Source organism: Eleutherodactylus coqui, chromosome 13 (genome assembly GCF_035609145.1).
Source record: "Eleutherodactylus coqui strain aEleCoq1 chromosome 13, aEleCoq1.hap1, whole genome shotgun sequence".
Classification (NCBI taxonomy): domain Eukaryota; kingdom Metazoa; phylum Chordata; class Amphibia; order Anura; family Eleutherodactylidae; genus Eleutherodactylus; species Eleutherodactylus coqui.
Window position 1 is genome coordinate 60,731,539 of NC_089849.1, and position 24,962 is coordinate 60,756,500.

The 24,962-nt window shown below is 43.4% G+C and overlaps 1 protein-coding gene across 1 annotated transcript in view; it reads right to left on the reverse strand.

The window, feature by feature from the left end:
• Window positions 1-17,148: 17,148 nt before the first annotated feature.
• LOC136588668 (G protein-activated inward rectifier potassium channel 1-like) overlaps window positions 17,149-24,962 on the reverse strand; it is a 51,134-nt gene continuing 43,320 nt past the window's right edge. The window contains exon 3 of the mRNA XM_066588064.1: window positions 17,149-17,881. Coding sequence (XP_066444161.1) covers window positions 17,280-17,881 — 602 coding nt within the window. The 3' untranslated portion in view covers window positions 17,149-17,279. The remainder of the gene's footprint in view (window positions 17,882-24,962) is intronic.

Sequence of the window (24,962 nt, forward strand, 5' to 3'; positions counted from 1 at the left end):
GGGGACATGGAGGCTCTAGTATCCTAATGTGATGTCTCTAGCTTGGATATAAGATGTAATACGGGTGTGCATGAAGGCTCTAGTACCCTGTTGTACCGCCTCTAGCTTGGATACAAGATGTGATACGGGCGGGCATGGAGGCTCTAGCACCCTGTTGTACTGCCTCTGGCTTGGATGCAGGATGTGATATGGGGGACATGGAGGCACTAGTATCCTAATGTGATGTCTCTAGCTTGGATATAAGATGTGATACGGGTGGGCATGAAGGCTCTAGTACCCTGTTGTACTGCCTCTAGCTTGGATACAAGATGTGATAAAGACGGGAATGGAGGCTCTAGTACCCTGTTGTACCACCTCTGGCTTGGATGCAAGATGTGATACGGGGGACATGGAGGCTCTAGTACCCTGTTGTACCGCTTTTAGCTTGGATACAAGATGTCATGCGGGTGGGCATGGAGGCTCTAGTACCCTGTTGTACCGCCTCTGGCTTGGATGCAAGATGTGATACGGGGGACATGGAGGCTCTAGTACCCTGTTGTACCGCCTCTAGCTTGAATACAAGATGTGATACGGGAGGGCATTGAGGCTCTAGTACCCTGTTGTACTGCCTCTAGCTTGGATACAAGATGTGATACGGGAGGGCATTGAGGCTCTAGTACCCTGTTGTACTGCCTCTGGCGGGGATGCAGTTATGATATGGGGGGCATAGAGGCTCTAGTACCCTGTTGTACCGCCTCTAGCTTCTATACAAGATGTGATACAGGCGGAATGGAGGCATGTCCTGAGCATATAATTGAGCTGTAATTGTCCTTCATACCACTACTAGGGAGGACTGATTGTCGTATGTGATGGCCCTCCAGACCATAACACCAGCAGGGGGGAGTGTGCAGATCAACAGCAAAGGCAGAATTGAGGCGCTCACCCCTAGGTCTTCAGACATGAACATGGCTGTCGCCTGTGCCCAAACTAAACCTTGATTTGTTACTGAAGACAACCCAGTTCCACTCCGGACCGCTCCAGTTTCATCGTTCACAACACCACTGCAAACTGAGGTGGCGGTGGGTGGGTGTCAAAGCCTGTACATGTGTGCCGTGAGACCAAATGTCCTTCAACCAATCACCTGGAAATGATTCTGACAGACACGGGTGTAACGATGGCTCCCCGTCTCTTGATTGCAGACAAAGAAACAATTGGAGCCGCTCGTGCTCATCAGACGATCCTCTGTACTGGTGGACTGTTATATGTCGTCTGTATGTGTGCCCTCATGAACCCTTTGCTCCCAAGACCTCTTTGCATTCCAGTCAGAATGCAAAGAGGTCTTGGGATGGCAGGCAATACGACCATTCAGCTTCTCACATCCCAATAATACGCTCCTTTCAAAGTCTGTTAACTGAGTGTCGTAGGGGCGTCTAGTGGTCAACAAGCTCTACACAAGCTCGTGAAGAGATCACTACACACAAGTAACCTCCGAGAGACTTTTTATAGGGTGGAACCACTTTTAGGGGCTCAGGTGCCAAGCCTGTTCATCCCATCACGCCACAAGTCTAATAATTTGCATATCTACCTGAGATGTAACTGCATGCTGAGTTTTGCAGCAAGACGGCAACTCCTAGATGCTTGTTTTTGTTTTTTTACAAAGAGTGCATATCAATGCTAAAGATTTATAATCATAAATGAATGCTTCATAGAAAACACAAATATTCTGCAATGACTATGACTAATGGCGCTAGCTCTGGGAGCCTCCAATTTCTCTTGATCATCTTTGAGATGTATGTATACCTTGATTGCAGTCCACCTGTGGTAAGGTCAGTTAGTTGGACAAAATTTTAAAAGACACTCCCCTGTCTATATAAGGTCTTACAGCTCACAATGCATATCGGAGCTATGTAAGTAACTTAGAATAACGTTTTAAGCGCATAATATTTATAATGTATTCTTTTAAATTAGACCCTTTTCCTTGTATTTGTAATCATGCCCCCACATGTACAGGCATTATTCCTAGCTTATGTACTAGACATATTCTTTCAAGACTTTATTTTCTCACTTATTTCTCAATTTTTTTAAGTTACAACACTGATGAGAAATGATCTATGAAATGCTTATTAATGTTCTTAGACTACAACTTTACTATAATTCGCTATGAAATACTTATTGTATTATGATTGGATGCTGACGGGGCAAAGCAAGCTCATGATCAGCTGCTGACAGCACTAAGTACTATATAAGATGTACTTAATAAATACGCTTGAGAAGAAGTGAAGCTTGAAATGCCATCGTGTCTGTTCTTTCTAACATTCTGTTGTCACTATGTCATTATGGGGTTTTGAGTGCAGAATGATGGGGAGAAACTGGATTTTTTTTTAAATTTGCACAAGGCACCAACATAACAAAAGGTAAAAAAAAGTGATAAACTCTGAAGACTTTCCATATCCACTGTAGATGAGACAGTCTGGTCTGAGGTTTGTATAGATGGAGGTGGTCTGCTGTGGGTTCTGTATATAGTAGATATTCTGGTCTGATGTTGTATTGATTGGTCTGGTTTGGGTTCTGTACAGATAAGGTATGACTTGGGGTCTGTATAGTTGGGGGAGTCTGACTTGGGATCTGTATAGATGGGGGAGTTTGACTTCAGGTCTGTATAGATGGAGGCGGTCTGCTTTGGGGTCTGTATATAGTGGATATTCTGGTCTGATGTTGTATTGATGGGTCTGGTTTGGGTTCTGTACAGATGATGGAGTATGACTTGGGGTCTGTGTAGATGGGGCAGTCTGGATTGAGGTCTGTATAGATGAGGCAGTCTGATCTAGTTTTTGTACTTATAGAGGGGTCTGGTTTGGGTCTGTATAGATGGAGAATAAAGGGCTGTGATCTCTATAAAGTGTGATCAATATATATTTAGGAGGTCTAGTATGTAGTCTGCATTTATTTTGACTTGTACTGAAGGGGGTTACATGCACTGTTTGTGATGCAAATGCCACAGCTTGGCATGGTGTGCTATATAAATGGCCATGGCATATGCAAACATATGTGAGATGCACTTTGCATGCACTATTTTCAGGATCTCCCTGATGCCCACCCTCCAAAGTTGGCAAGTATGAGCTAAGGAGGGTTTTATTTGCATTGTGGTTAACTGCCTATTCTCTTTTATGCTGTAGCTTTCCGATATAACACATTACATTGTAGAATAAAGTTACTGCAGCTAAGACCTTAATTTGGCATATTCTACAGATGAAATGGTCATGACTGCTGAGTTATTATACAGAAGCACAGTGGGCATGGTATCTGCCATAGGGCAGCAATCGTGCTCTGCCTGTTTTACATTGTTGAGCTTTTCTTCCTCTGACCACAGGGGGTCCGTCTTGTGTTACATGTTTTTTTTCCCTTCTTCATCCAGAATTCTGTGCAGTTTCCTTTTCTGGTCACTTGGTTTTATTTCCTTTATTCTTCTTGTATTATGTGCTGAATAGGTTTTATATCATGTAATCTTTATGACTTTAATGATTTTTCAGAAGTCCATGTAATTTTTATGTAGTCATATACATAATGTAAAGCCTAACGTTGGAACATTACTCACGGTTATCCCACCTCTAGAGCATTTCCACATAATGCATATATTAAAAAAAGAAAATTCCCTTTCACTTGCCCTTCTGTATGCTGTACCAGCCATACTTCTGCTTCATACCACTGTGGACCCTTTAAAGGGGTTGAACCACAGGATTTATAATCCAGAGAATAGGGGATAATTTGCTGATTGGTGGATACCTCATCACTGAGAACCCCACTAAATACGAGAATGAGGGTTGCATGTGTCAAGTCCTCCCCATTTTGGGCTTACTACACCTCCCTTCCCCCTTCTGCATTGAGGAAGAGACTGAATGGAGCCTTAGTCGCATAAACACGCTAATGCTCCATTCACTTGCATTGGGACTGCAGATCAAGCTGAGCGGCAAGCCTCATTAAAATTAATCGAATGCCAACCGCACATGCTCAGGCAGCGCTCCATTCATTCTGACATCACTGTGAGGGAATAAGCATCCTCAAAGTGATAGGCAAAGGGGTACATTGGACCCCCATGCTCGAAATCGGCTGGAGTCTCAGCCGTGAGACCGCACCGATCGGCAAGTTACCTACCGTAATATCCACAAAATATGGGATAACTTGTAATCCTGGTACAACCCCTTTAAAGGGTTATTCCCATCTCTGCAAGTTAACTCCTATCCACAGAATAGGGGACAACTAGCTGTATGATTGGTTCCAACCCTTGAGACCGCCACTGATCCCGAGAAATTACCCCTGATGTGTTTTGAAATTTTGACAGCACGAGTCAACCCTGTCACATACACTTCAATGGAGCCACCAGAGAGAGCAAGTACTCAACAAGTTCTGGCAGTTCCCATTGAAGTGAATGGAGTGTTAGCACACATGCATAGCCACTGCTGTCAACATTCTGGGTCGAGCTGGTGGTGATTTCTCTGGATTAGCGGGCATCCTAACAGTTGGCCCCCACTGATCAGAAGGTTATCATTTGCAGAGATGAGAATGACCCTTTATACTAATATTCATTCGGGTGCATTTTAGATGTGAGTTGTTTTCGAGTTTGTAACTGAACAGCTTGGAGAGAACTTGGACCTATTTCAGGCCAGTGTTTTTTGTTTTTATTTCCATGGATCATTGATCCATGCAAAATTCGCAGCATGTCCTCTTCTGGTCTGATTCACGGACAAAAGTCGAACATGCAATGTCCACTCTCTTGCACATTGGACAGCACACAGTCGGGGTGTTTGTGTGCTGCCCGATGTGAATTGCACCTGAGAATCTCAGGCTCAACTCGCATTCAGCTGTCTGAATGAGGTCTTCGTTGCAGTACCAAGACAGGTCACACATGAGCTTATTCAGCTGTAGAATAGAGGGACTGAAGCAATCTAATTAGAATGTACAAATCTATGAATGGACAATACCGAGATCTTTCTAACAATGTTTTGACTACTAGGCCTGTAATCATAGCAAGAGGGCATCCTCTACATCCAGAGGAAATTAAGGTTTCACCATTGTCATAGATGGGAATTCTTTAATGTAAGAGCAGTGAAATTCTGGAACTCTTTTGCCACACAACGTTGTGATGGTTGATTCATTGAACCAATATTGAAGTTCAAGAGGGGTTTGGATGCTTGTGTGACCCCAAGGCAGCGGGTGTGTTGTCTGGGGGCTATGGTGGTGCCAGATACTGATATGGAGATGTGGGGGGGGGGGGGGGGGGGAAAGGGGTCGTCTGGTTGAGGGGAGAAAGACAAGAAGGTCAGTTTTTGGAAGGCTAACTTTGAGAATGAGGGAGGACATGGTGTTGGAGACAACAGACAGGCAATTGGTGAGATTTTGGAGGAATGGTGCTGAGATATCACGGGAAGAGGTGTATAGGTGGGTGTCATCAGTGTAGAGATGGTGTTGGAGGCTGAATTTGTGGATGGTTTGTCCAATTGGGGCTGTGTAGAAAAAGAAGAGAAGGGGACCAAGGACCAAGCCCTGGGGGAACCCAACAGTGAGAGGAAGTCTAGAGAAGATAGAGGCAGCGAAGAAAACGCTGAAAGAGCAGTCAGAGAAAAAGGAGGAGAACCAGGAGAGAGCAGTGTCCTTTAGGCTGATAGAGGGAAGCATAGCAAGGAGGAGGTCATGGTCAACAGTGTCAAATGCAGTGGAGAGGTCAAGGAGGATTAGTAGGGAGTAGTTGCCTCTCGACTTTGCTTTTATTAGGTTGTTTGATACTTTTGTATGGCCGGTTTTGGTCCAGTGTATGGGGTAGAAGCCAGACTAGAGCAGAGGGGATATGATGGAGTTATGTAAATTATAATATTAATTAGTTCCAGGACATCCATTGTCGGTAACTTGAGACCCTAGCTCTATAGAAATCTAGTATCTGGTTCAAAGCCCCAAAATGTCACCCTAAATAAGAAAAAAGAATAACTGCGACGATTTGCGGCTGCCATCTTACCTCACCTCACCCCTCTGGCAGCTGCGGTCACATTCTCTCCATGTCCACAGCAATTGTCCAACCCCAACTTCCTTCTTGTCTTCCTCTGCTAACCCAAGGACATACGCATACACTTTCCTGTTTTTGTCCCATGCTAATCATTGGTCACCTCTGGTTATATCAGGCACCTTTCCTCTAAGGAAGACACCTAAGCTTTTGGTCTTTCTGATACAGCTAAAGGTGATATTCATTTGTGCTGACTTCCTGGTTTCTGACTTTGGCTTTTCCTGACTTCTCTGCTTTCTTCACTCACAACCTTGGCTTGTTGTAGTGACTATTCCCTTGTCTGCTGCTTGCCCTGACTCTTGACCTGTTGTTCCATACTGAACTTGCCCTGTGAGCCCTGACCTCTGGCTTGTCTCTTTTATTGATGTTATGCCACCTGCCCTCAACCCAGAACTTTCTGCCTGTGTCTCTGTTTGTACACCCTGGTACTGCATCTTGGTCTGTTGTAGTGTCAGTGGCCTCACAAATGGGGCCACTTCCAGTGTACGGCCTGAGGACTCTGCAGCGAAGCCCAGATCCCTACTGATGGAGTAAAAGGGTGAAGACCGGGTTCTTCAGGTGTTGCCTCTGGATTTAGCTCAAAGTCAAACTAGTGTGTGGCACAATGGATCCACATTTGATGATCCTGACCAAAACTAAGCAAGTAAATAATACAGATAAAGCAATTACTTATATATACGGTAACAGTCAAACAGCTGCTTGATGCTGTAAATTACTTTCTCTGTAGAGCGCAGAAACTTGTTCAGGGTCTCGTACATACCAGAAAAATATTTGGGTGTTGGCTTTTATTAGAAAGTTTCCCTGATGATGAGCTGACACAGTGTGCCCCACTGATCGAACGTCCACCAATCAGGGGTAATAGGTGGACTGAACCCAACGACAAGTGTTCAGTTTTCCTACACTGCTCCCACTGGAGAAATGAAGCATTACACAGTTTTCAGTGAAATCAATGAGTTGTTAGTGTAATACGTGGATATGCTAAGTCCTCCTGAGATAGGGATACTTTTTGTGAGGGTATGCTGGATGTTGTAGCCACAGATTGGAAACTATTGCTATACATGAATGTCCACTTTTGGATTCTTATTGCATTAGATATAAACCGGCAATTTTTTGCCATTGTTCCTATCACTATTTTCTATATGGCGGTGTAAAAATGTAATCTGGGCTCCTGTACACAGTTCTATTGTCTCTCTTTGACAAGTCATATTGAGCATTCATATTGGTGTTAGAGGGAGTTAGATATTGATTATAAACCTGAAGATGTTTATGGTTTTCAGCCGGCTAAATGCCCAGAAGTGTCTTGTTGTCATTGCTTTGCAATAATTCCTCGTCTGTGGTGACTGCATCCTATAAAGGTGGAGATGGAGATATAATTTGTTGCTAGTGACATTGGAACTTTCCCTCTAGATAAACTACATCCACTGACAGCTGAGATTGGAAGCTGCAATTTTGCATTAATCGAAAAGGAGCCAAGATGCTTTTAGTGACCTGACATCAGTGAAGATTTGTTGGCCATGTCACCCCTTTAAAGTGTAGTTTAGGCCGGTTTCACAACTGCAATGGAACCTCTGGTCAGAGGTTCCGACACAGATCTGGCTCACAATACTGGAAGAAAAGTGCTGCATCCAGCTCTTTTTCTTCTGTCCGATAGCCGGGCAGCTGAGTGAAAAGCGGTCGGACCCCATTATAGTCAATGGGATCTGTCCATTGCTGTCCGGTCGCTGGGATTTCCCTTTCCTGCTCCTTGAACGGAGCAGGAAAGCAGAACCCCAAGCGCCGATGTGAAACCACCCTTGCACTTTGAACTTATTTTTTGAGAAATATTGACAGATTTCTTTAAGATCATCTATCAATTGACCAAACTATTTCATGTTAGGGCATCTGTAGACGCTGCCCAAGGAGACACAGCGCTGAGTTAAAGATTTCCAGCACCAAACTTGCATAAGAGGAACTATCTTCCACAACAGTAAAACAGCCCATACTGAAGTGAATCAGTCATGTTGACACGTTTCAGCAATTAACTTACTCATAAGTGTGTGCCGAAACATGTCAACCTGGCTGACTTCCGTTGGGAAAATTTTAACATTGTGGAATAAAGTTCTCCTTGTCCGAATCTGGTCTTGGAAATCTTTATCTCATCCTTATGTGGCGGTGAATGCCAAGCGCCTCCCTCCACACACAAGGAGTCGTTAGCGGTCAGCTGGGCGTTCTGTTTCAATAAGGAGATATAGTGGGTATATTCGGAGCTGCTTAATAGCTATCCAAGTGGAGAGTCATAAGATTCTTCATGCAACAGTGATGAGAGTCTAAGAATGGTGTGATTGATGAAGAACATCCAGCAAAAGGGGTCCAACTTGTCACTAAAAAGGATCAACAGAGGATGTCAAAAATCATTCTGACAAATTGGGTGCACAGTCAAACAAATTACAGCCAAATACAATACTGCTGCTCCAAATGCACAACTAGTCGTTCTTTAGCCCAGATGGGCTAAGGCAAACAGAAAACTAAGATTCCAATGGGCAAAAGATCTCAAAAATTGGATCACTTAGCAGTGGAGAAACATGGCCTGGTCAGATGAATTCAGATTTCTGTTGCACCATGCTGATGGGAGGTCAGAATTTAGCGTAAGCGGTATGAGTCAATGACCTCTTCCTGTCAACTGATCAGAACATGTCAGTACCTCCATCTCCAAGTTCTGCCCAAAATTTCTGCAGAACTTTTTCAACACATAGTGGAATCTATGTCACAATTAATTGCTACAGCCATGAAGTCTAAAGGACGTATTATTCCTTTGAAGCCTGTTAAGTTTACCATCACCACATGTATCGGCTATCATTCTCCACCAGCTTTTCATAAAATGGGCTTTCTACTAATATCCAGAGACATGGTTGTTACAAAATTGCATTGGCAAATGGCATTCTGTTGAGTAATATTATGTGATACGGGGCTATTACATTGCCATTAAATATAAATACATGTATACGATTCCATTAAAGTCTCTTACTGAGCATTTAAGCCTACAGTATGACAGACATATCTCCCAGGATCTGTGTTTGCACCTGCAAACATTTGGCATTTACAAGGCAGATTCTCCACTGCGGCTGCACTGATAACACATTTATTGCAGCGTGGCTGGATGCTTTTTATGGGAACCTGAAATGACTTTTCACTCACTTGTGTCTGCAAATATTTACTGGCAATGACTGTGCAGTGAGCCTTGTTGTGTATGCAATCTGTGCACCTGCTAAACTCTTAACCAGCCCGTAAAATTGTAGTTTATGCTTTCGGACACAATTTCTTCCATGAGCTATGAAAAATTGTTCACAATTGACATCCATTGGGTCTTTTAAAAGGGAAAAAATTGATTTTGATTGAAAATTCTGACCTCGTCTGGATCCATTACTGAGCATCATCAGTCCTGGTATGAAGAAATGGAAGTTTTGGCATGTATGGAGACAATTTGGAGAGAATGTGAAGATTTGGATACTATTTTGGTCTGGTTTACAATTTGTTAATACTGGCTAGGTGATTGTATTGTCTTTTCTATAGTAAGTGCAGCGTCTAATGAGCGGGCCCATAGCCAAGGAGATAGCAGGGTAGATTTAGGCCTTGTCACGGGGCTCTACCATCTCCTCCCCTGGGGGTTACTGTTGGTGGAGTTTCACAGGGGTAACCCAATACGTGGTTTACCTTAAAGTACTTTTGTCACTCGTGACGCCAATGTTCCATCCTCTGCGGTGAATCCAGAGGTTGAAATAAGTAGTCCACACATACAGGAAAAAATTTCAAAGCAAAGCTGGGGATGGTCAGCAGTGCTTGTTTACTTGAAGAAACTATTTACAGTCTAACAGTAGTATACACACGCCAGCAGGAAAATGGTGCAGAACACAAAGTGGTGTGACAGGGAGGATTCACAGGATGACAGAGGAATCCACAGTCCAAGTTATCTGTGGGGTTCTGTTCCCGGCCACTCTCCTTCACTCTCTCCAGCTCTCTACCGGTCAACACTCACATTTGGAAGATGGGCACTCATCGCTGCATGGCAGCTCCTTCCACTCTCTCAGTCCTCCAGGTCATTAGCAGGAAGGCCTGGATGTATCGGGCCTAGGGCACACACAAGGCAATCACTCAGCATCTTCCATCCTGGGGCTCCACATGAGAAGGCACAGTCTCTCCTACTCAGGTCCAGAGCAAAAGACCCAAGAACCAAGCTCTCCTAGACGCTTTAAAAAAAAAAAAAAAAAGACCCTTGCATACACCTTGCAATCACACACACATACATGTGTGTGTGTGTGTGTATATATATATATATATATATATATATATATATATAGCACGATCACGTAACACACAACAAGATACATTTTTCAGACATACCCCAGACAGTAACTCATTCAGTGCTGCAGAGGTGCAATACACATCAAATTCATGCAACATATAAGACACTGACAACACATAGGCAGAAGACAAATGCATTTATACTTATGGAGGGGCCCCGTTAATTGTGGGACACTACATAAGCTATTCATGATGGAGATTGCATGGCAACAGGACTATTTTAACACATTGCTGGATGCAGTGCAAACATTTTAATGAGTGGGCTGCACTGCACAAGAGCAAAAGTAAAGATGCACATTGCAGCAAAGGAGTCGATTGTGTGGTGCATGCCCATTGTAGTGTAAAGGGCTAACCCTATTGTTATGCTGTGAGTAGAAAATATGGGTTCAGATACTGGTGACTCATTTGTTACCGTTGCTTTAAGAAAATACATGCAGAGTTTTAAAATGTAATATTTAAGTATAGGTGGTTTCACACCTGTGTCTGGGGTTCCGCTTTCCTGCTCCGTTTGGGGTGCAGGAAAGGTTAATCTCTGTGGCCGAACATCTCCGTCTCAGGACGGAATTGAACAGACCCCATTGACTATAATGGGATCCGTTCGGTTTCTGTTCAGCTGCCCGGCTTTTAGCCGGAAAAAAGCACTATGAGTAGCGCTTTTTCTGTTAGTATTTTGAGCCGGACCTGTGGCGAAACCTTTCGACCAGAGGTTCCAACATAGATGTGAAACCACCCTATGCTAACCGTCCTATGGAGAGAAATAATATACATAATGTAGTGGATAAGTAACGTTTATTTTCGGTACAAATGTGCTGCCTCTGTCTGTCACCGCCTGGCAATCACATACCATCCACATATCACATAATTGACATTGCCTGTGGCTTGGAACAAGCAGGTGCAATTCAGTGACACTGTCACACCTACTGCACTGAGCCGCAGTCAGAATGGGGGAGACCAGTTGAGTGATCTCCTGCATGGGAGCTGGACTAGGTGAGTTCTTGTTTTGTCATTTTAAGGGAGAGACACAGAAGGGCTTATCCTGGTGTGGTATCTAAGTGGGGGGCACTAAGAGGGCAAATTTACTGTGTTGGGACATCATTACTAAGATGGGGGCACCAATGTGACATTATACTGTGTTTAGGGTTTCACTAATGACACTTTATTTTCTATATGGGGGCACTAAGGGGGAATTTTGACTGTGTGGAGGGCATCATACTGTATGTGGGGACACTAATACTGGCATCACTACTGTGAGGGGGAAATAAGAGGGCATCTTTACTTTGTGGTGGACATTAAAGGGATATTCTGAGCACTTATTATTAATGACCTATCAGGATAAGTCAGCAATACTTCATCATGGGGTCCACTGCTTGGAATTCTCATGGAACAACTGACCCTCTGGCCCGCTGCCAGTGCAGTATGGCTGGATGTCCACATCGGTGGTCAGAGCTGGAAGTGTAATAGAAGGCTTCAATCCCATTAAAATCACTGATGTGGACCAAGGACCCTGATGATAGGTCATCAACGGTAAATGCCTAAAATACCCCTTTTAGAGGACATCCTTACTGTGTAAGTGGCACTTAATGGGGCATCATTACTGTGAGGAGGCACTATTATACTGTGCCATATAGAGAGGGTACTATGAAAGTGTGTGTGAAGCTAAGCAGCATTACTACTGTATGGTGCACTAAGGAGTCATCATTCTGCACACCGCAAGTGTTATCACTTTTTTCGTCATTTAAAAGGAGGCATAAATAAGAGTACAGTCTTTCCAAAGAAAGAGAGAACCTTTGTTACAGCTATAGTTTTATATACAGGTGAACAATACTTACTATACTGGTAGCCAGACAACTGATATGGGGTCCATGAAGTAGAGGGACCTCTTTCAATGGACAGAATGAACCAGCAAAAGGCTCAGCCTCTCCACCTGGCCTGCAGTGTAAACAAGTGCAGCGTCTGAGGAGTGGTCCCACAGCCGAGGAGATGCCGGGGTAAATAAGGATTTTGTCACGAGTGGCTCTACCATCTCCTCCCCTGAGGGTAGCTCGGGACCTGACCAAGTTACTCCTGGGGGAGGTCACAGGGGAAAAGTAACCAGGAGTTACCTTAAAGTTCTTTGTCACTCATGACACCACCGTTCCATCCTCTGCATCTTGATAGTGAAATAACTTAGTCCACATACAGGAATACTATCTGGACAAACCGAGAACGGTCGGTAATGTCTGTTTACTATAGCTTCAGTAAATTCTGACTTACAACAGTAGTTTGGCACAGGTACAACAAGTCAAGGTGTTGTGACAGGGAGGACTCTTGGGCAACCCGGACAATCCACAGTCTCAGTTATCTGTGATCCCACTCCCGGTAACTCTCTGTCGCTCCTTCTCTCTACCGGTCCACACTCACGCTTCTTGTGCCTTTCTTCTAGCCAAGCAACGGTCTTCTTCTCACTCAGCACTTAGTAGTAGTACTGGCATATCCTGGGTAAATGGCTCCCAGGCCGAGCAGAAGGGAATCTTTCAGCTTTCTCCATTCTCCACACACAGACCAATCAATTGTCTTTGCGGTTCACTCACTTGCAGACTGACAGTTGTGTTATGCAAGAAGGATATAAGACCCTCACTCTCACTATATCTTGCAAACACATATATATCAGTCACATGACACACAACATGATACATTTCCCAGACATAACCCAGGCATTAACCCATTCAGTGCTGCAGAGGTGCAATACACATAGCAAATGCACACTACACATAAGACACTGACAAGACCATGGCACAAGAGAGACATATAACATTAAGGAAAGGCCCCTATAACTATGGCTCACTATACAAGAGAGTTTGGGAAATTGGCCCAATGGTCAGGAAGCGTTTAGATCCCGCAAAGAAAGCACTGGGCAAACACATCGAAACAGCCTGTCTGCAGATGGGTGGCTTTTCCTTCTGGAGAAGACTCCTGTTAAAAGGTTGGACATGGACTTACACAAAAGACACCTTTAATAGATGGCGCTGTGGAGGTTCTTTTCCATCCCTTATTTGTATATTTTTTTACGTCGGGGAGCATTGCAAGGCCTATAAAATATTTTCTGTGCCAACTTGGCACTTTCCTTAAGGAGAAATTTTATCCTCCTTTCTCTCCTGAGATAGTGTTTTGGTGGTGCAAATCAGGATGTGCAAAATGTAGGGAGGGGTATGTACTCCATCTGATAATGTTCCATGGGGCCCAATCCCCACAGTATGCTTCTGCTGACAGTACAGAATAGTACATAAAAAGCAAAGGAAGGGAGTTAGACTTTAGAAAGGCAAAGGGTCACATTATGTACTGGGGTGTGAATGCACAATGCTAAATAATACAGTTATTTTTCCTCTTACGAGCTTATTTTCACCCCCCTGTAAATCCATAAATATTGAGGTATTGTGGATGTCTGATTTGTATTGTAGTTTTTAGCTCCTTGTAAGAAGTGCATGCAGAGCTTAGACAAACAAATGTAATGCATGCTTTTCTGTGGGCTCACTGTGTAATTTTACTGATAAAGCTCTTATAATTACATAGTGTTACATAGCTGCTGTTGTAGTGTTTCACTTGAAACATAAAGCACAGGAAATATGCAAATGAAATATATTTGTACATGCAATATTCTACACAGGCGTTGTGGAGAACAAAGTTCTAAAATAAACTTGAAGTGGATAGCTTAGCGGTTGTCTTGTTGCCTCATTGTCTGTGATGGGAAGGGGGTGGATAATTTGTATTACTATAGATATATGGATAAGAGGAATAATTGTTTGACTGAAGGTCATTTCCTAGTGGAAACTGTGACTTGTTCAATTTGCTAATCTGTACTTTATAATCATACTGTAGTGGCTGTAATTGAAATAATCTCCCCATGTACTGACTTCCTAGTGAGACTGTGATACATTTCTGTTAAACACAGGAGACAATTAGAGGCGCCTGAGCCAATGATGAGATAGGGGGTGTAGTACCTTATTGTACTGCTTTCCCCAATTAAGATGACAAAAGTCTTGTCATGATCAGTGGCCGGTGACTTCTCCTGGCTCCTTCCGTCACTCGTGGTCCCTGACCTTCTCCTCATGTCATGTGCTGCCAATGCTGCACCATCTGTTCTGTGAATGTACCTCTTACTGCCGCAAGTAGGTTGCACATATGTCCTGTCTGTGTTAGGGCTCAAACCCATGACCTGACCTCTTCCCAGTCAGTAGCTCTCCCTGTTGAGCCATCCCACCTTCTGGACAGCTCCCTTGCTGAACCATAGCCTGATATCTCTAATCCAGTTCTCTGTTTTGGCTCCACCCTACTCTTGATTAGGCTATCTTTAAAAGCCTGACCCAGCCTCAGATCCAATGCGTGATTATTGTGCTCCTAGCCTTGATCAAGCTTCATTTCTACCTGCTCTTCTGCTATCAAACTTCCTAATACTGACTTCTGGCTTCCCTTCTGACAACGCTACCCGCCTCCTCCATTTCTACTGTGACATGAGACCTGCCGTTGCTGACCCCTAGCTCTTCCCTGACTACTCTCCAGACCTATGGCTGCTACACCTGAGGCTCTAATCTAGTGCCTGAAACTGCTACAGTCTGCCTCTTAAAGGGCCCCCGAGAACACCCAGCTTTCTCCATCACCGGCCAATCTGGACAACTCTCTGATTATTTACATCAGGGGTCCCCAACTCCAGTCCACAGGGACCACCAACAGGTCATGTTTTCAGGATATCCTATGGTAAGAATGTCTGAGGAAATTGCATCACCTGTGCAACACTGAGGAAATCCTGAAAACATGACCTGTTGGCGGTCCCTGTGGACTGGAGTTGGGGAACACTGATTTACATCACCCTCCCCCATTGAAGGGTGTCTGGGAACTTGGTTCCACATGGTTGTGCAAAAGGTGCTATTGTATTCTGACTGACTCCTGGTTTGACTCATGCCTGATTTACCTATCCTTCCCATCTTCTTCTGTCTTGACTTCAGCTTGTACTCTGACCACAATCTATGTGCCGCCTGCCAAGACTCTTTGCCTGTTTCACTCTATTATACAAGAAGTCTGCTTATTCTGACCTTGGCTTTGTGTATCGACTATGTCTTTGCCTGTTCCTCCGGTAGCACAAAATGGTGCTTCTTACCCATCCATATTAGCTATACCACTGAATCAAGACCACTCTTAGTGTAATAGCCTAGGAGTCACTGCAGCTAAGACCATATCCTAATTGGAGGGGTTAAAGCGTGCAAACCAGGTAACATCCGGTGCTGGCCTCAGGAGTAGCCCAAAGTCAAATCAGATAGTGGAAAAGTAGATGTACCTTTCAACCTTTTTTGGTTCAAAACATTTGTCTACACTTCGAGTCTTCAAACATTCTAACAGTAAAACTTTATGAAAGATATTAACACATCCAAATGCTGGATGCAATCTAATGTCCAAATATGTTTTCAAATATTAGAGGATATGTCTGGCCATTTTTTCTTAACTGTTTAAGGACCAAGCACCATAAATTTACTGTGTTTGGTCCTTGGCTTTAATACCAGCCAATAGCAAAAATGCAGTGCGGGACTAAAGCCTCTGCTCCTGCAATCAAGCCGGTCAGGTCCTCGGCTGTCCGACACACCCGACAACCAAAGGAGAAGGTAGAAGCGTTTTTTTATGCTTCTGCCTTCTCCTTTTCAGGCTACATAGTGCTTAATGAGTGCTATATACTAAAAAGTTGTTAGTTTCGCCATGCGACTCGGTGATCATGTGACAACCGAGTGCCCTCTGTCACAGCAGAGCTGCAGGGTCCTAGCAGAGACTGATCAGCTCTTCACATGGGCAAGCGCGATATGGGGTTGTGAATCCCACCCCCATATTGTGCTAACCATTATGGGAATTCAGCAGGGATGCGAGGGGTTTTCATGGCAAAACAGCCTTCAATCAATTCGAGCATGAAGGGAACGTCCTCCATGACGGTCACAGCTGCGGCAGAGGATTGCAAAGTGTCTACCATTGCTTTCAATAGGGCCGGCGATGCTGCTGCTAACCCCATTGAAAATAGTGGGTGCTGTGATGCGAGAGCACACAGAAAGATAGAACATGCTGTGATTTGTTTCCCACATAGCACTGCATTCAGAAGAATGGGGTCATACTTGTGCGAGATTTGTGCATCTCACAATGCCTAAATGTTGCGCAATTTTGACGCTCGTGTGATGTCACTATAGGAGGATGTTTTCACCTGTAACTTGGGCTCCTATGGATTCCCCAGCTACAGTGAAAAAGTGTGAAATAAAAAAAAAAAAGCAAAAACATGTGAATGACCTCCAGAGGTCTTATATGACATCATGTGGGACATAGATGGTAGAAAAAAAGATACCAAAATTTTTTTTAAATTACAGAATAAAAGCAAAATATATACTTAAAAAAGAAAATGACCCAGTGCCTGCACTGGAAAATGAAGCTTTACATGGCGCTACCAATTAAAATTAATGGACTTCATAATGCATGAAGATATTGTATCCTCCAGAGATGCTTTGTAGCCACTCTGGAGCACAAAAAAGTGTGTAAAATACAAATGATAAATGAAATTAATATGCATCTTATAAACCGCAAACAAACCCAAAGTGCAGAGAATACTCTTGTGTTCAATTATATTCAGTAAATATAAATTCACAATGATGAGAAAAACCGTTTTTATTCTGTTTGGCTATTTTTTTTTTCCTGGAACGTGCTAGGTTCCAAAACATTATATATTCTATGTCACTTCTCATGCATCAATGAAAAGACAAGACTTTTTCAATGCATGTTTTAATGTTGAAAACGATGTTTTATGACAAAAATGTAGAACAGTGAACGTCTCTTCTTGTCACAAAGTTTAAGGCCATTTATTATTATTCCACATAGGAACTAGCAAGATCCCTCTTCTGTTCCTATACATTTAGCTGATGCAGCCAGAATTCATTTTCCTCAGCTTTGCAGGTAGATTACTTTCTAGCATTGTCCCCAAGGTTAGCATGCCTTGTGTCTTCTTCGGGAGCTGAAGGTTTCCAGTAGATTGTGTCATACACTCGGGTTTCACCTTGAAGTATTTCAGTGGTGTACTCTCCTCACTGTCTTCACATGTGGAAACTGTGATCCGCTGTATTTTTAATGGCAGATCCCCAGTGCTGCATGCTCTCTCTACATTACTGCTACACATTCTTAGTAGTTTTCTCTGGGTGCTGTCATGGGTCCGACTGAGTTTTTGAAGCTTCGTTGGAAGTAAACTGCTGCCTACTTCAAACACATTGAGGTAGTCTAAAGAGCAAACCCTTTCCCGGTTATATTTATCACTGCAGAGCGAGTTTAAAGGAGAACTTGGGGTTTGTTTCTCCTCTTGTTCCTTTACGCTATAGTATGGAGTTGGGACTTCAAAGGTAGCGTGAAACTGGGAGTAGTCCACTCGAAAGAAGCCCTCTTCTAGGGACATAACTGGAAGAAACCTATGTCCCCAGAGCACTTCATCCTCTGTATAAGATGTTCTTGCTTGGCAAGTCATTCCTGTAAGATAATCAATACTTAATTAGATTTATTGCATACCATAATATAAGTGTACTGTATGAGTTTAAGAGGGTTCACTTACATAATGACATGCGCAGAAAAGAATAATTAAGCTACCTCTCTATGTTAAGGTTTGAGAGAAACCATAGTGTCCTCTGAACACCATCTTGTTCCCCACTTCATTTTTTAACTTCCAGTCTGCAGAAGAAAGCTGCGATTGACCTTCGCTCACACAAATCTGTGGCCAGACAACTGACTATATATGGAATTTGCTTTAGAAATGTAGCCTGCTTAGCAAATAAAAAGTTCTTTCATCTATTTTATTCTATTTGATTTCTGTACTTATATTTAACTTTAAATAACTAATCTCAGGAATGCTTATAGATTACCAATTAATAATCTCAGAGTTGGCAAACAGTGTGTAAATAAGAGACCCAGAGACCAACATCACTGCATGTGCTAAGATTGAAAAAAAAAATCACTACTTACCTATTTCTTCCCAGGCAGACTCCTTACCGCATTTTCCTCCCCGCCAATCTTATACAGTCCCCCTGGTCAACTCGCCTCCAGCCATCCGGATCCTCTTCTTCTTTTTGTATGAAGTATACACTCCTTGCATTCTTCTTCCTGCCTTGCAATGTACGCTATGTCACTAGTGCCAGGCAGGAAGAAGAATGCGAGGAATGGACACTTCCTTACCGGAAGAAGAGGATCTAGCCGGCTTGTGATGAGGTGACCCGGGGGACTGCAGGAGACAGATGAAGATCGGCGGGGGGAAGATGTAGTAAGCAGACTGCCCTGAGAGGAATAGGTAAGTGTAGATTTTTTTTTTAACGGCAGAACCCCTTTAATAATCAGTAATAAAGAGGAGTAACAAGTTATGCATATGCTAAGTAAGGTGGCTTTAGTGTTGTTTTCAATGTATTTGTCTTAAAGGACTATAGATACTTTGGCTGGTTAACAAATAAACTGAATCATTTTCAGTTTACGCAAATGCTGTAGGACATGTTAGTGAGTCTCCGAGCTGCTCGAATTTTAACCCTTAATTTAGAACACAAGAATATACCTGTACCACCCCATTGCGCTGACAAGGGTGCTTATACATGAGGCAACCTGTAGTGTGCAGATGCCCAACAGGTCGTCCCAGCGATAATCATTCCTGTGCTTTTTCATGAGAATGATCATCTCTAGTGAATGCAGGTGGAGAGGGGCCAAGGATCATTCCAGCCTGCCCGCTTACATTTACAATAAACAGGCAATGGTTCATAAGTGACCGACTGCCGGTTTACAAGGGCTAATCCACCGTTTAGTTTTCTACATGCAGAAACTGAGCAACAAGTGAAAAGCGAGCAAATTCTCGTTCGTCGTTCATTCTGGGCGTGTATTTACACTGAACGATAATCTTTCAGATTCTTGGATTGCGGGAATCTGAATGATTATCAGTCTATGTAGAAGGGCCCTTACATAAATTGTACGTATTTCAGGACCTTCACACTGCCGATAGGAAACATAAGATAATTCTGTAGGAAATTCCGATGAACCAGGGCAAGACAAGGCAAAATGTTCAATAGCAAAAAGTTATCTGTCCATTAGTCCTGTTCTTGCAGGAATGTCTCATAACCTGAAGCACAGAGTGGGTTTTATGAAAACATGCACTAACATGATCACAGAATTCTAACACAGAATAGGAGTTGGTCATCAAATATCACACAATTTGGAATAAAGATATTAGTCTCCCACAAGTACATCGGTGGCCTTTATGTAACTTAGTTAATGCAAAATTATGATTTAAATTTCCCTCACTGTGATACCATACAAAATATATTTAATATGCCTCCAATTACACACAGAATAGACCTTAAGCTGGCCACACACCTTAGATGTCTATCAGCTGGCCAATCATCTAAAGTGTATAGGGACCTCCCAACTCTCCCCAAACATCAGATGCCAGAGGATATAAGAGTTGGGCATTTGAATTTCAACTTCCCAGTCTTTTTGTTCTTAGTTAGATAAGCCGCTGACAGAGGTATCTGGTAGCAGCCCAAGGGACTCTCCTAAAGGGTTGAAATATTGCCATAGAAATAGAGTGTAAAGTGCGCCAAAATTACTATGTGCACTAAAATTGCATCAAATTTTGAAGCAGCAGATCTGAGCATGCTCACTGGGAACTTTCTGGTGGAACAATGCTCTGATATATGAAGAATAGAGTTGAGCGAACATACTCTGCCGAGCTTGATGCTCGTTCAAGTATTAGCATACATGATGGTGCTCGTTACTCGAACGAGCATCAAACCGTGTTCGACCCTGCCCCAGCTTTTGGCTCCTGCCCGCTGTGACGTGCCTGTTTTGGCCCCTCCCTGCCGCAACGCAGCACTCGTCATTGGCAAATTTTTTGAGAGAGAGAGAGAGCACCATGGGAAAAAAAAAAAACGGGACCCCGCGTCCCACATACAAAAATGCTTGAGTCTCCCACTCAATGGGGTTCGTTACTTGAGTAGAGCTCTTGAATTTTATGAAAAGCTCTACTCGAATAACGCGGACCCGAGCATTTGGGTGCTCGCTCATCTCTAATAAAGAAGGTTTATTTGAACTGCATAGTGAGCTGTGTGAGCGCAGCACTGAAGAATAAGAGGCTGCCTACTGCGAGAAGGGACAGAAAGGAAGACCCTGAGAGCAGTTCTCAGAGTTGCCTGAGGATAGAGAGAAAGTGAGGAGGATCTTACAACCCTGGCGTTGAGATGGATGACCAACATGATAAAGAGGTTGAGCAAGTAGCGTCGAGGAGCACTCCCGACCCCTCCAGATGGCACGGTGGAGCCTCAGGGTCAGGAGAAGCTGCAACGACTGTACAGCAAAGCATAAATGAGCCCGGCCTTACATGGGACATGGGGTGTGCACACTGAGGAAAAGGTTAAAGACAGCTTGTTAGCAGACCTGCCATAGCAGATAAGGCTTATATTTAGGACATTGGATAAGCTTCTGGTGCTCAAATCAGGTTCATAGACTGAGTTATTTAAAAGGACATTGCACGTGTATATGGGAACTGACTCTTTTAGAAGACTGGGGGTGACAATCACAAAAGGGAAGTTGTGTATTGTATTCCATCATCAGTATTTCTATGAGATGTAATATTGAGTGTAATTAATAAAGTTCACAGGGGTAATATTGTTATTATAGTTTGCTCAAAATGTATTCTACGGTACAAGTGGGCACAAGAAGTGACATCTATCAGACTACTGTGCTTGAGAAAGGAGCCCTGTGGGCTCCGAAGCGTGTTGCACTCCCTTGTTTTATAGAATAAATACCCCTTTTCTGATACCATCTTGGGTTGACTCACTTCTCTATAAGAGATATTTAAAAACCATCAGAATTCTGCATAGGGTTCTCTAGAGGTCACCCTGAGCGCAGGATCTTTTTTTGCTCTTCATCTCTACGGTACAAGTGTAATTGCTTAGTCATCATTTTTCTTTTGTTCACTTTCATTCCGATGTGTATTCCTTATGTTTTAGTAAATAGTGTATATCTTGATAACTCCATCTGCTGCATTGTATCTTGACTCTTGCATCGCAGCATTTTCACCCACGACAGCAGCTCCCCTCCTTGCATTTAGAACACATGAACATTTGACTGAGCCTAGAATGCCTGTGTATGCAGATGTCGGGTGAGATACCCATCAGCCAGAAGATAGTTTGACAGACGGCTATCCAATGTCTATGGACACCCTCGGAGAGGATTGACGATAGGTCTCTTATTTTTATAAATGGTGTCACTTTGAGCTGTGTCTAGTATTGTAACTCTGCCTCTTTCATCTGAATGGGGGTGGACTTCTATACTAGGCATAGCCCATTAAAAGGGATTGTCCGTGGTTGAGAAAACATGGCTGTTTTTTTCCCCAAAAACAACACCACACCTATCCTTTGTGTATGGTATTGCAGGTCAGTTGTACTCACGTCAATGGAGCTGAGCTATAATACAAGACACAACTCTACTGCAGGATGTTTTTGGAAGAAAGCAGCCATGTCTTCCTAACCCTGGACAACGTCTTTAAGAAAAATTTACATTTTTGGTAATCCTCTTTTATAATTTGAAGCATTGTAATCCTTGGAGGCTTTTTTTACATTACATCTGTATATTGCTGAATGGTGTCGAGTCTTCATAATAACTCTTTGTACCTGTCCATTCTACTGTACAGACTTCAAAGAAGAACAGCAAATGATGTCTCCTCTGTCAAATTATTTTGAAAGAATGAGCTTTCATTACAGCTTGTTACACACATTGCAGGGCATGAATGCTGATGAATTATATAGCCAAATCACCTAGAATTAGTTCTTAAAAGCTTCATTTCTTTTGCAGATTTACAGAATGGTCTTTAATATAAATGAAAATATATATTTTTAAAAAGACCCGTAAGTAATCTGGTTTGTGTGAGACACTATGAGTCTCATTATACGATATGAAAATCTGCAAGATGCCATCTGAGTATGCTGTCTTTGGCTATTATATTCAGAAATCCCAATTTCTAATTGTTGTCTCCGTACGAACTCACATTTCATTTGACATTTCTGAAAACAACACTGATTACTCTGGAGTGGAGAACATTGCTATTTCTTAAAAGTTACTGTTATATCCTTAAAGGGGTTGTCTCACGAAAGCAAGTGGGGTTAAGTACTTCTGTATGGCCATATTAATGCACTTTGTAATATACATCGTGCATTAAATATGAGCCATACAGAAGTTATTCACTTACCTTCCCTGCGCTGGCGTCCCCGTCTCCATGGCTCCGTCTAATTTCGGTGTCTTCTTGCTTTTTTAGACGCGCTTGCGCAGATGGATCTTCTCCCTTCGGCTCGGCTCGGCATCAGCGGCATTTTGGCTCCGCCCCTTTGTACACGTCATCGCGTAGCTCCGCCCCGTCACGTGCCGATTCTAGCCAATCAGAGGCTGGAATCGGCACATGTGACGGGGCGGAGCTACGCGATGACGCTACAAGGGGGCGGAGCCAAAATGCCGCTGATGCCGAGCCAAAGGGAGAAGATCCATCTGCGCAAGCGCGTCTAAAAAAGCAAGAAGACACCGAAATTAGACGGAGCCATGGAGACGGGGACGCTAGCAACGGAGCAGGTAAGTGAATAACTTCTGTATGGCTCATATTTAATGCACGATGTATATTACAAAGTGCATTAATATGGCCATACAGAAGTACTTAACCCCACTTGCTTTCGCGGGACAACCCCTTTAAGTTCAAGCAGTTTGAGTTATATACAGTAGATATTTAGCTTGTAAAGACGCCATCCATCAAGTGTAAACTTTCTCAAACCTACAGTAGATGTTTGAGGCAACAACAGAAGAGCCCTGGCCAACTGTAGTCAGTTTTGCTGTGTGGATGAAGAAAATCCTTCTTGACCCCACACAGCAGTTGGGTAATCTAGCTAGATCCATTTAACATTATTCATCCCCATTAGTGTTGAGTGAATCGAAACATTCGAACCCTGTTTTAGGTCAGATTTTAATAGCAGTTTAGTTCGGCATGAACCTGAGCCTCGGGCGGTTTGTCTCAGCCCAAGGCACAAAACGGCGTCCATAACAGGGCAGAAACGAAAAGGAGGAAGGATCACATATCCTCAGGGCAGCCCAAACAGTTCTTCTTTCTTTTCCTGTTCTTCATCTTCTCCTTCCTCTTTCTCTTCTTCTCCTCTTCTTCTTTTTTGTCTTCTTCTTTCTCTTCTGTTTCTTCTTCTGCTTCTTCATTAACTTTGCCTTAAAAACACCTCAAAAATACTTATTTACACTCCTATTATTTAGCCTAGTGTTATACACGACTTTTATGGGGCATTAGTGAAATTCCAGTTTGGTTCTAACTAATTCCGACCCAACCAAACCTATTGTAAAAATTTGGCGAACCGAACTGAACTCTTCAAAAGTTCAGACTTCACTATCTCAATGCCATTAGATGTATGGTAAATATTGAGGCTGTCAGTGTATCTGCCATTTTTATCTTTTGGGATAGGGCAAATTTAGTTTGCTTTAACTTTAAAGAACCCATTCTTATACTGATTCTTAACTCCCTTTCCTACACGTCAGTGATGTCCTCTGACATTTACTGATCTTGGAATGAATAAATAGCCATGTAATGAGCAATGTCCAGTAGTCCTATAGGGATGAATGGATAGGCAGCGTGCATGCTAAACCTCCAATCCATTCTTACAGGATGCCTATTCTGTTGATCAATAGGAGTCCCAGCAGTTGTAACCCGACCAACCAGACACTTTTCCCTTTACTCCATGGATCAGGGACAAGTGTTAAAATTGGAATAACCCCTTTAAATGAAACCATGCTGTATGTGTGAAATCATTAGTTACTCATGATCAGCTCACTTGGACCTGAATGCACATCGGTGTACATAGAGGAAACGGGAGCCCCATAGCAAAAATAAAAATAAGATTGCTTCCAAGTGCTGCTTGAAGCCACCACACTGACATCAGTATATATTCTGTGGCCTTGTTTGCTAACATTGTAGTTCCTCTGAGGACCACCCATTGCTACCCGGTATTATTGTATCTTGACGCCACTAGGAAGTCCTGGTGGAGTCAAGATTGACGGGGGGGGGGGGGGTGAAGCGGCTTTTCCGGCGGCGGATGACAAGCGCCCCCTCCCACCACATGTTACACAAAAAAATCACCAGCGGCAGCAGGGGGGGCAGACAGTGACAGGCGGCGACCCCTGACTGCAGGCTGTGACTGCAGGGAGAGCACAGTGGTGCGCAACAGTCGCTGACATGCCTTCCTTACACACAGCTGTAGCACTCCAGCGAGCCAAATGCGGCAGGGGACTGCCACTCATAGGTAGCGGCTACAGACAGCAGCAGTTGGACAGCAGGAAAGGAAGAGCGCCGGGGGGGGGGGGGGGCAGACGGGTACCAGTCCCAGCGCTGGAGCTTAGTGCCGGACGCTTCTGGAAGCAGGACCTTCAGCTCTTGAGCCAATTGGGAGCTAGGGGTGTAGCAGGGCTGTTTCTCATCGAACCCCTGTCAAAACCCTAGTTTCCGGTGGCGTCAAGATACAAGAATACCTTGCTACCTATA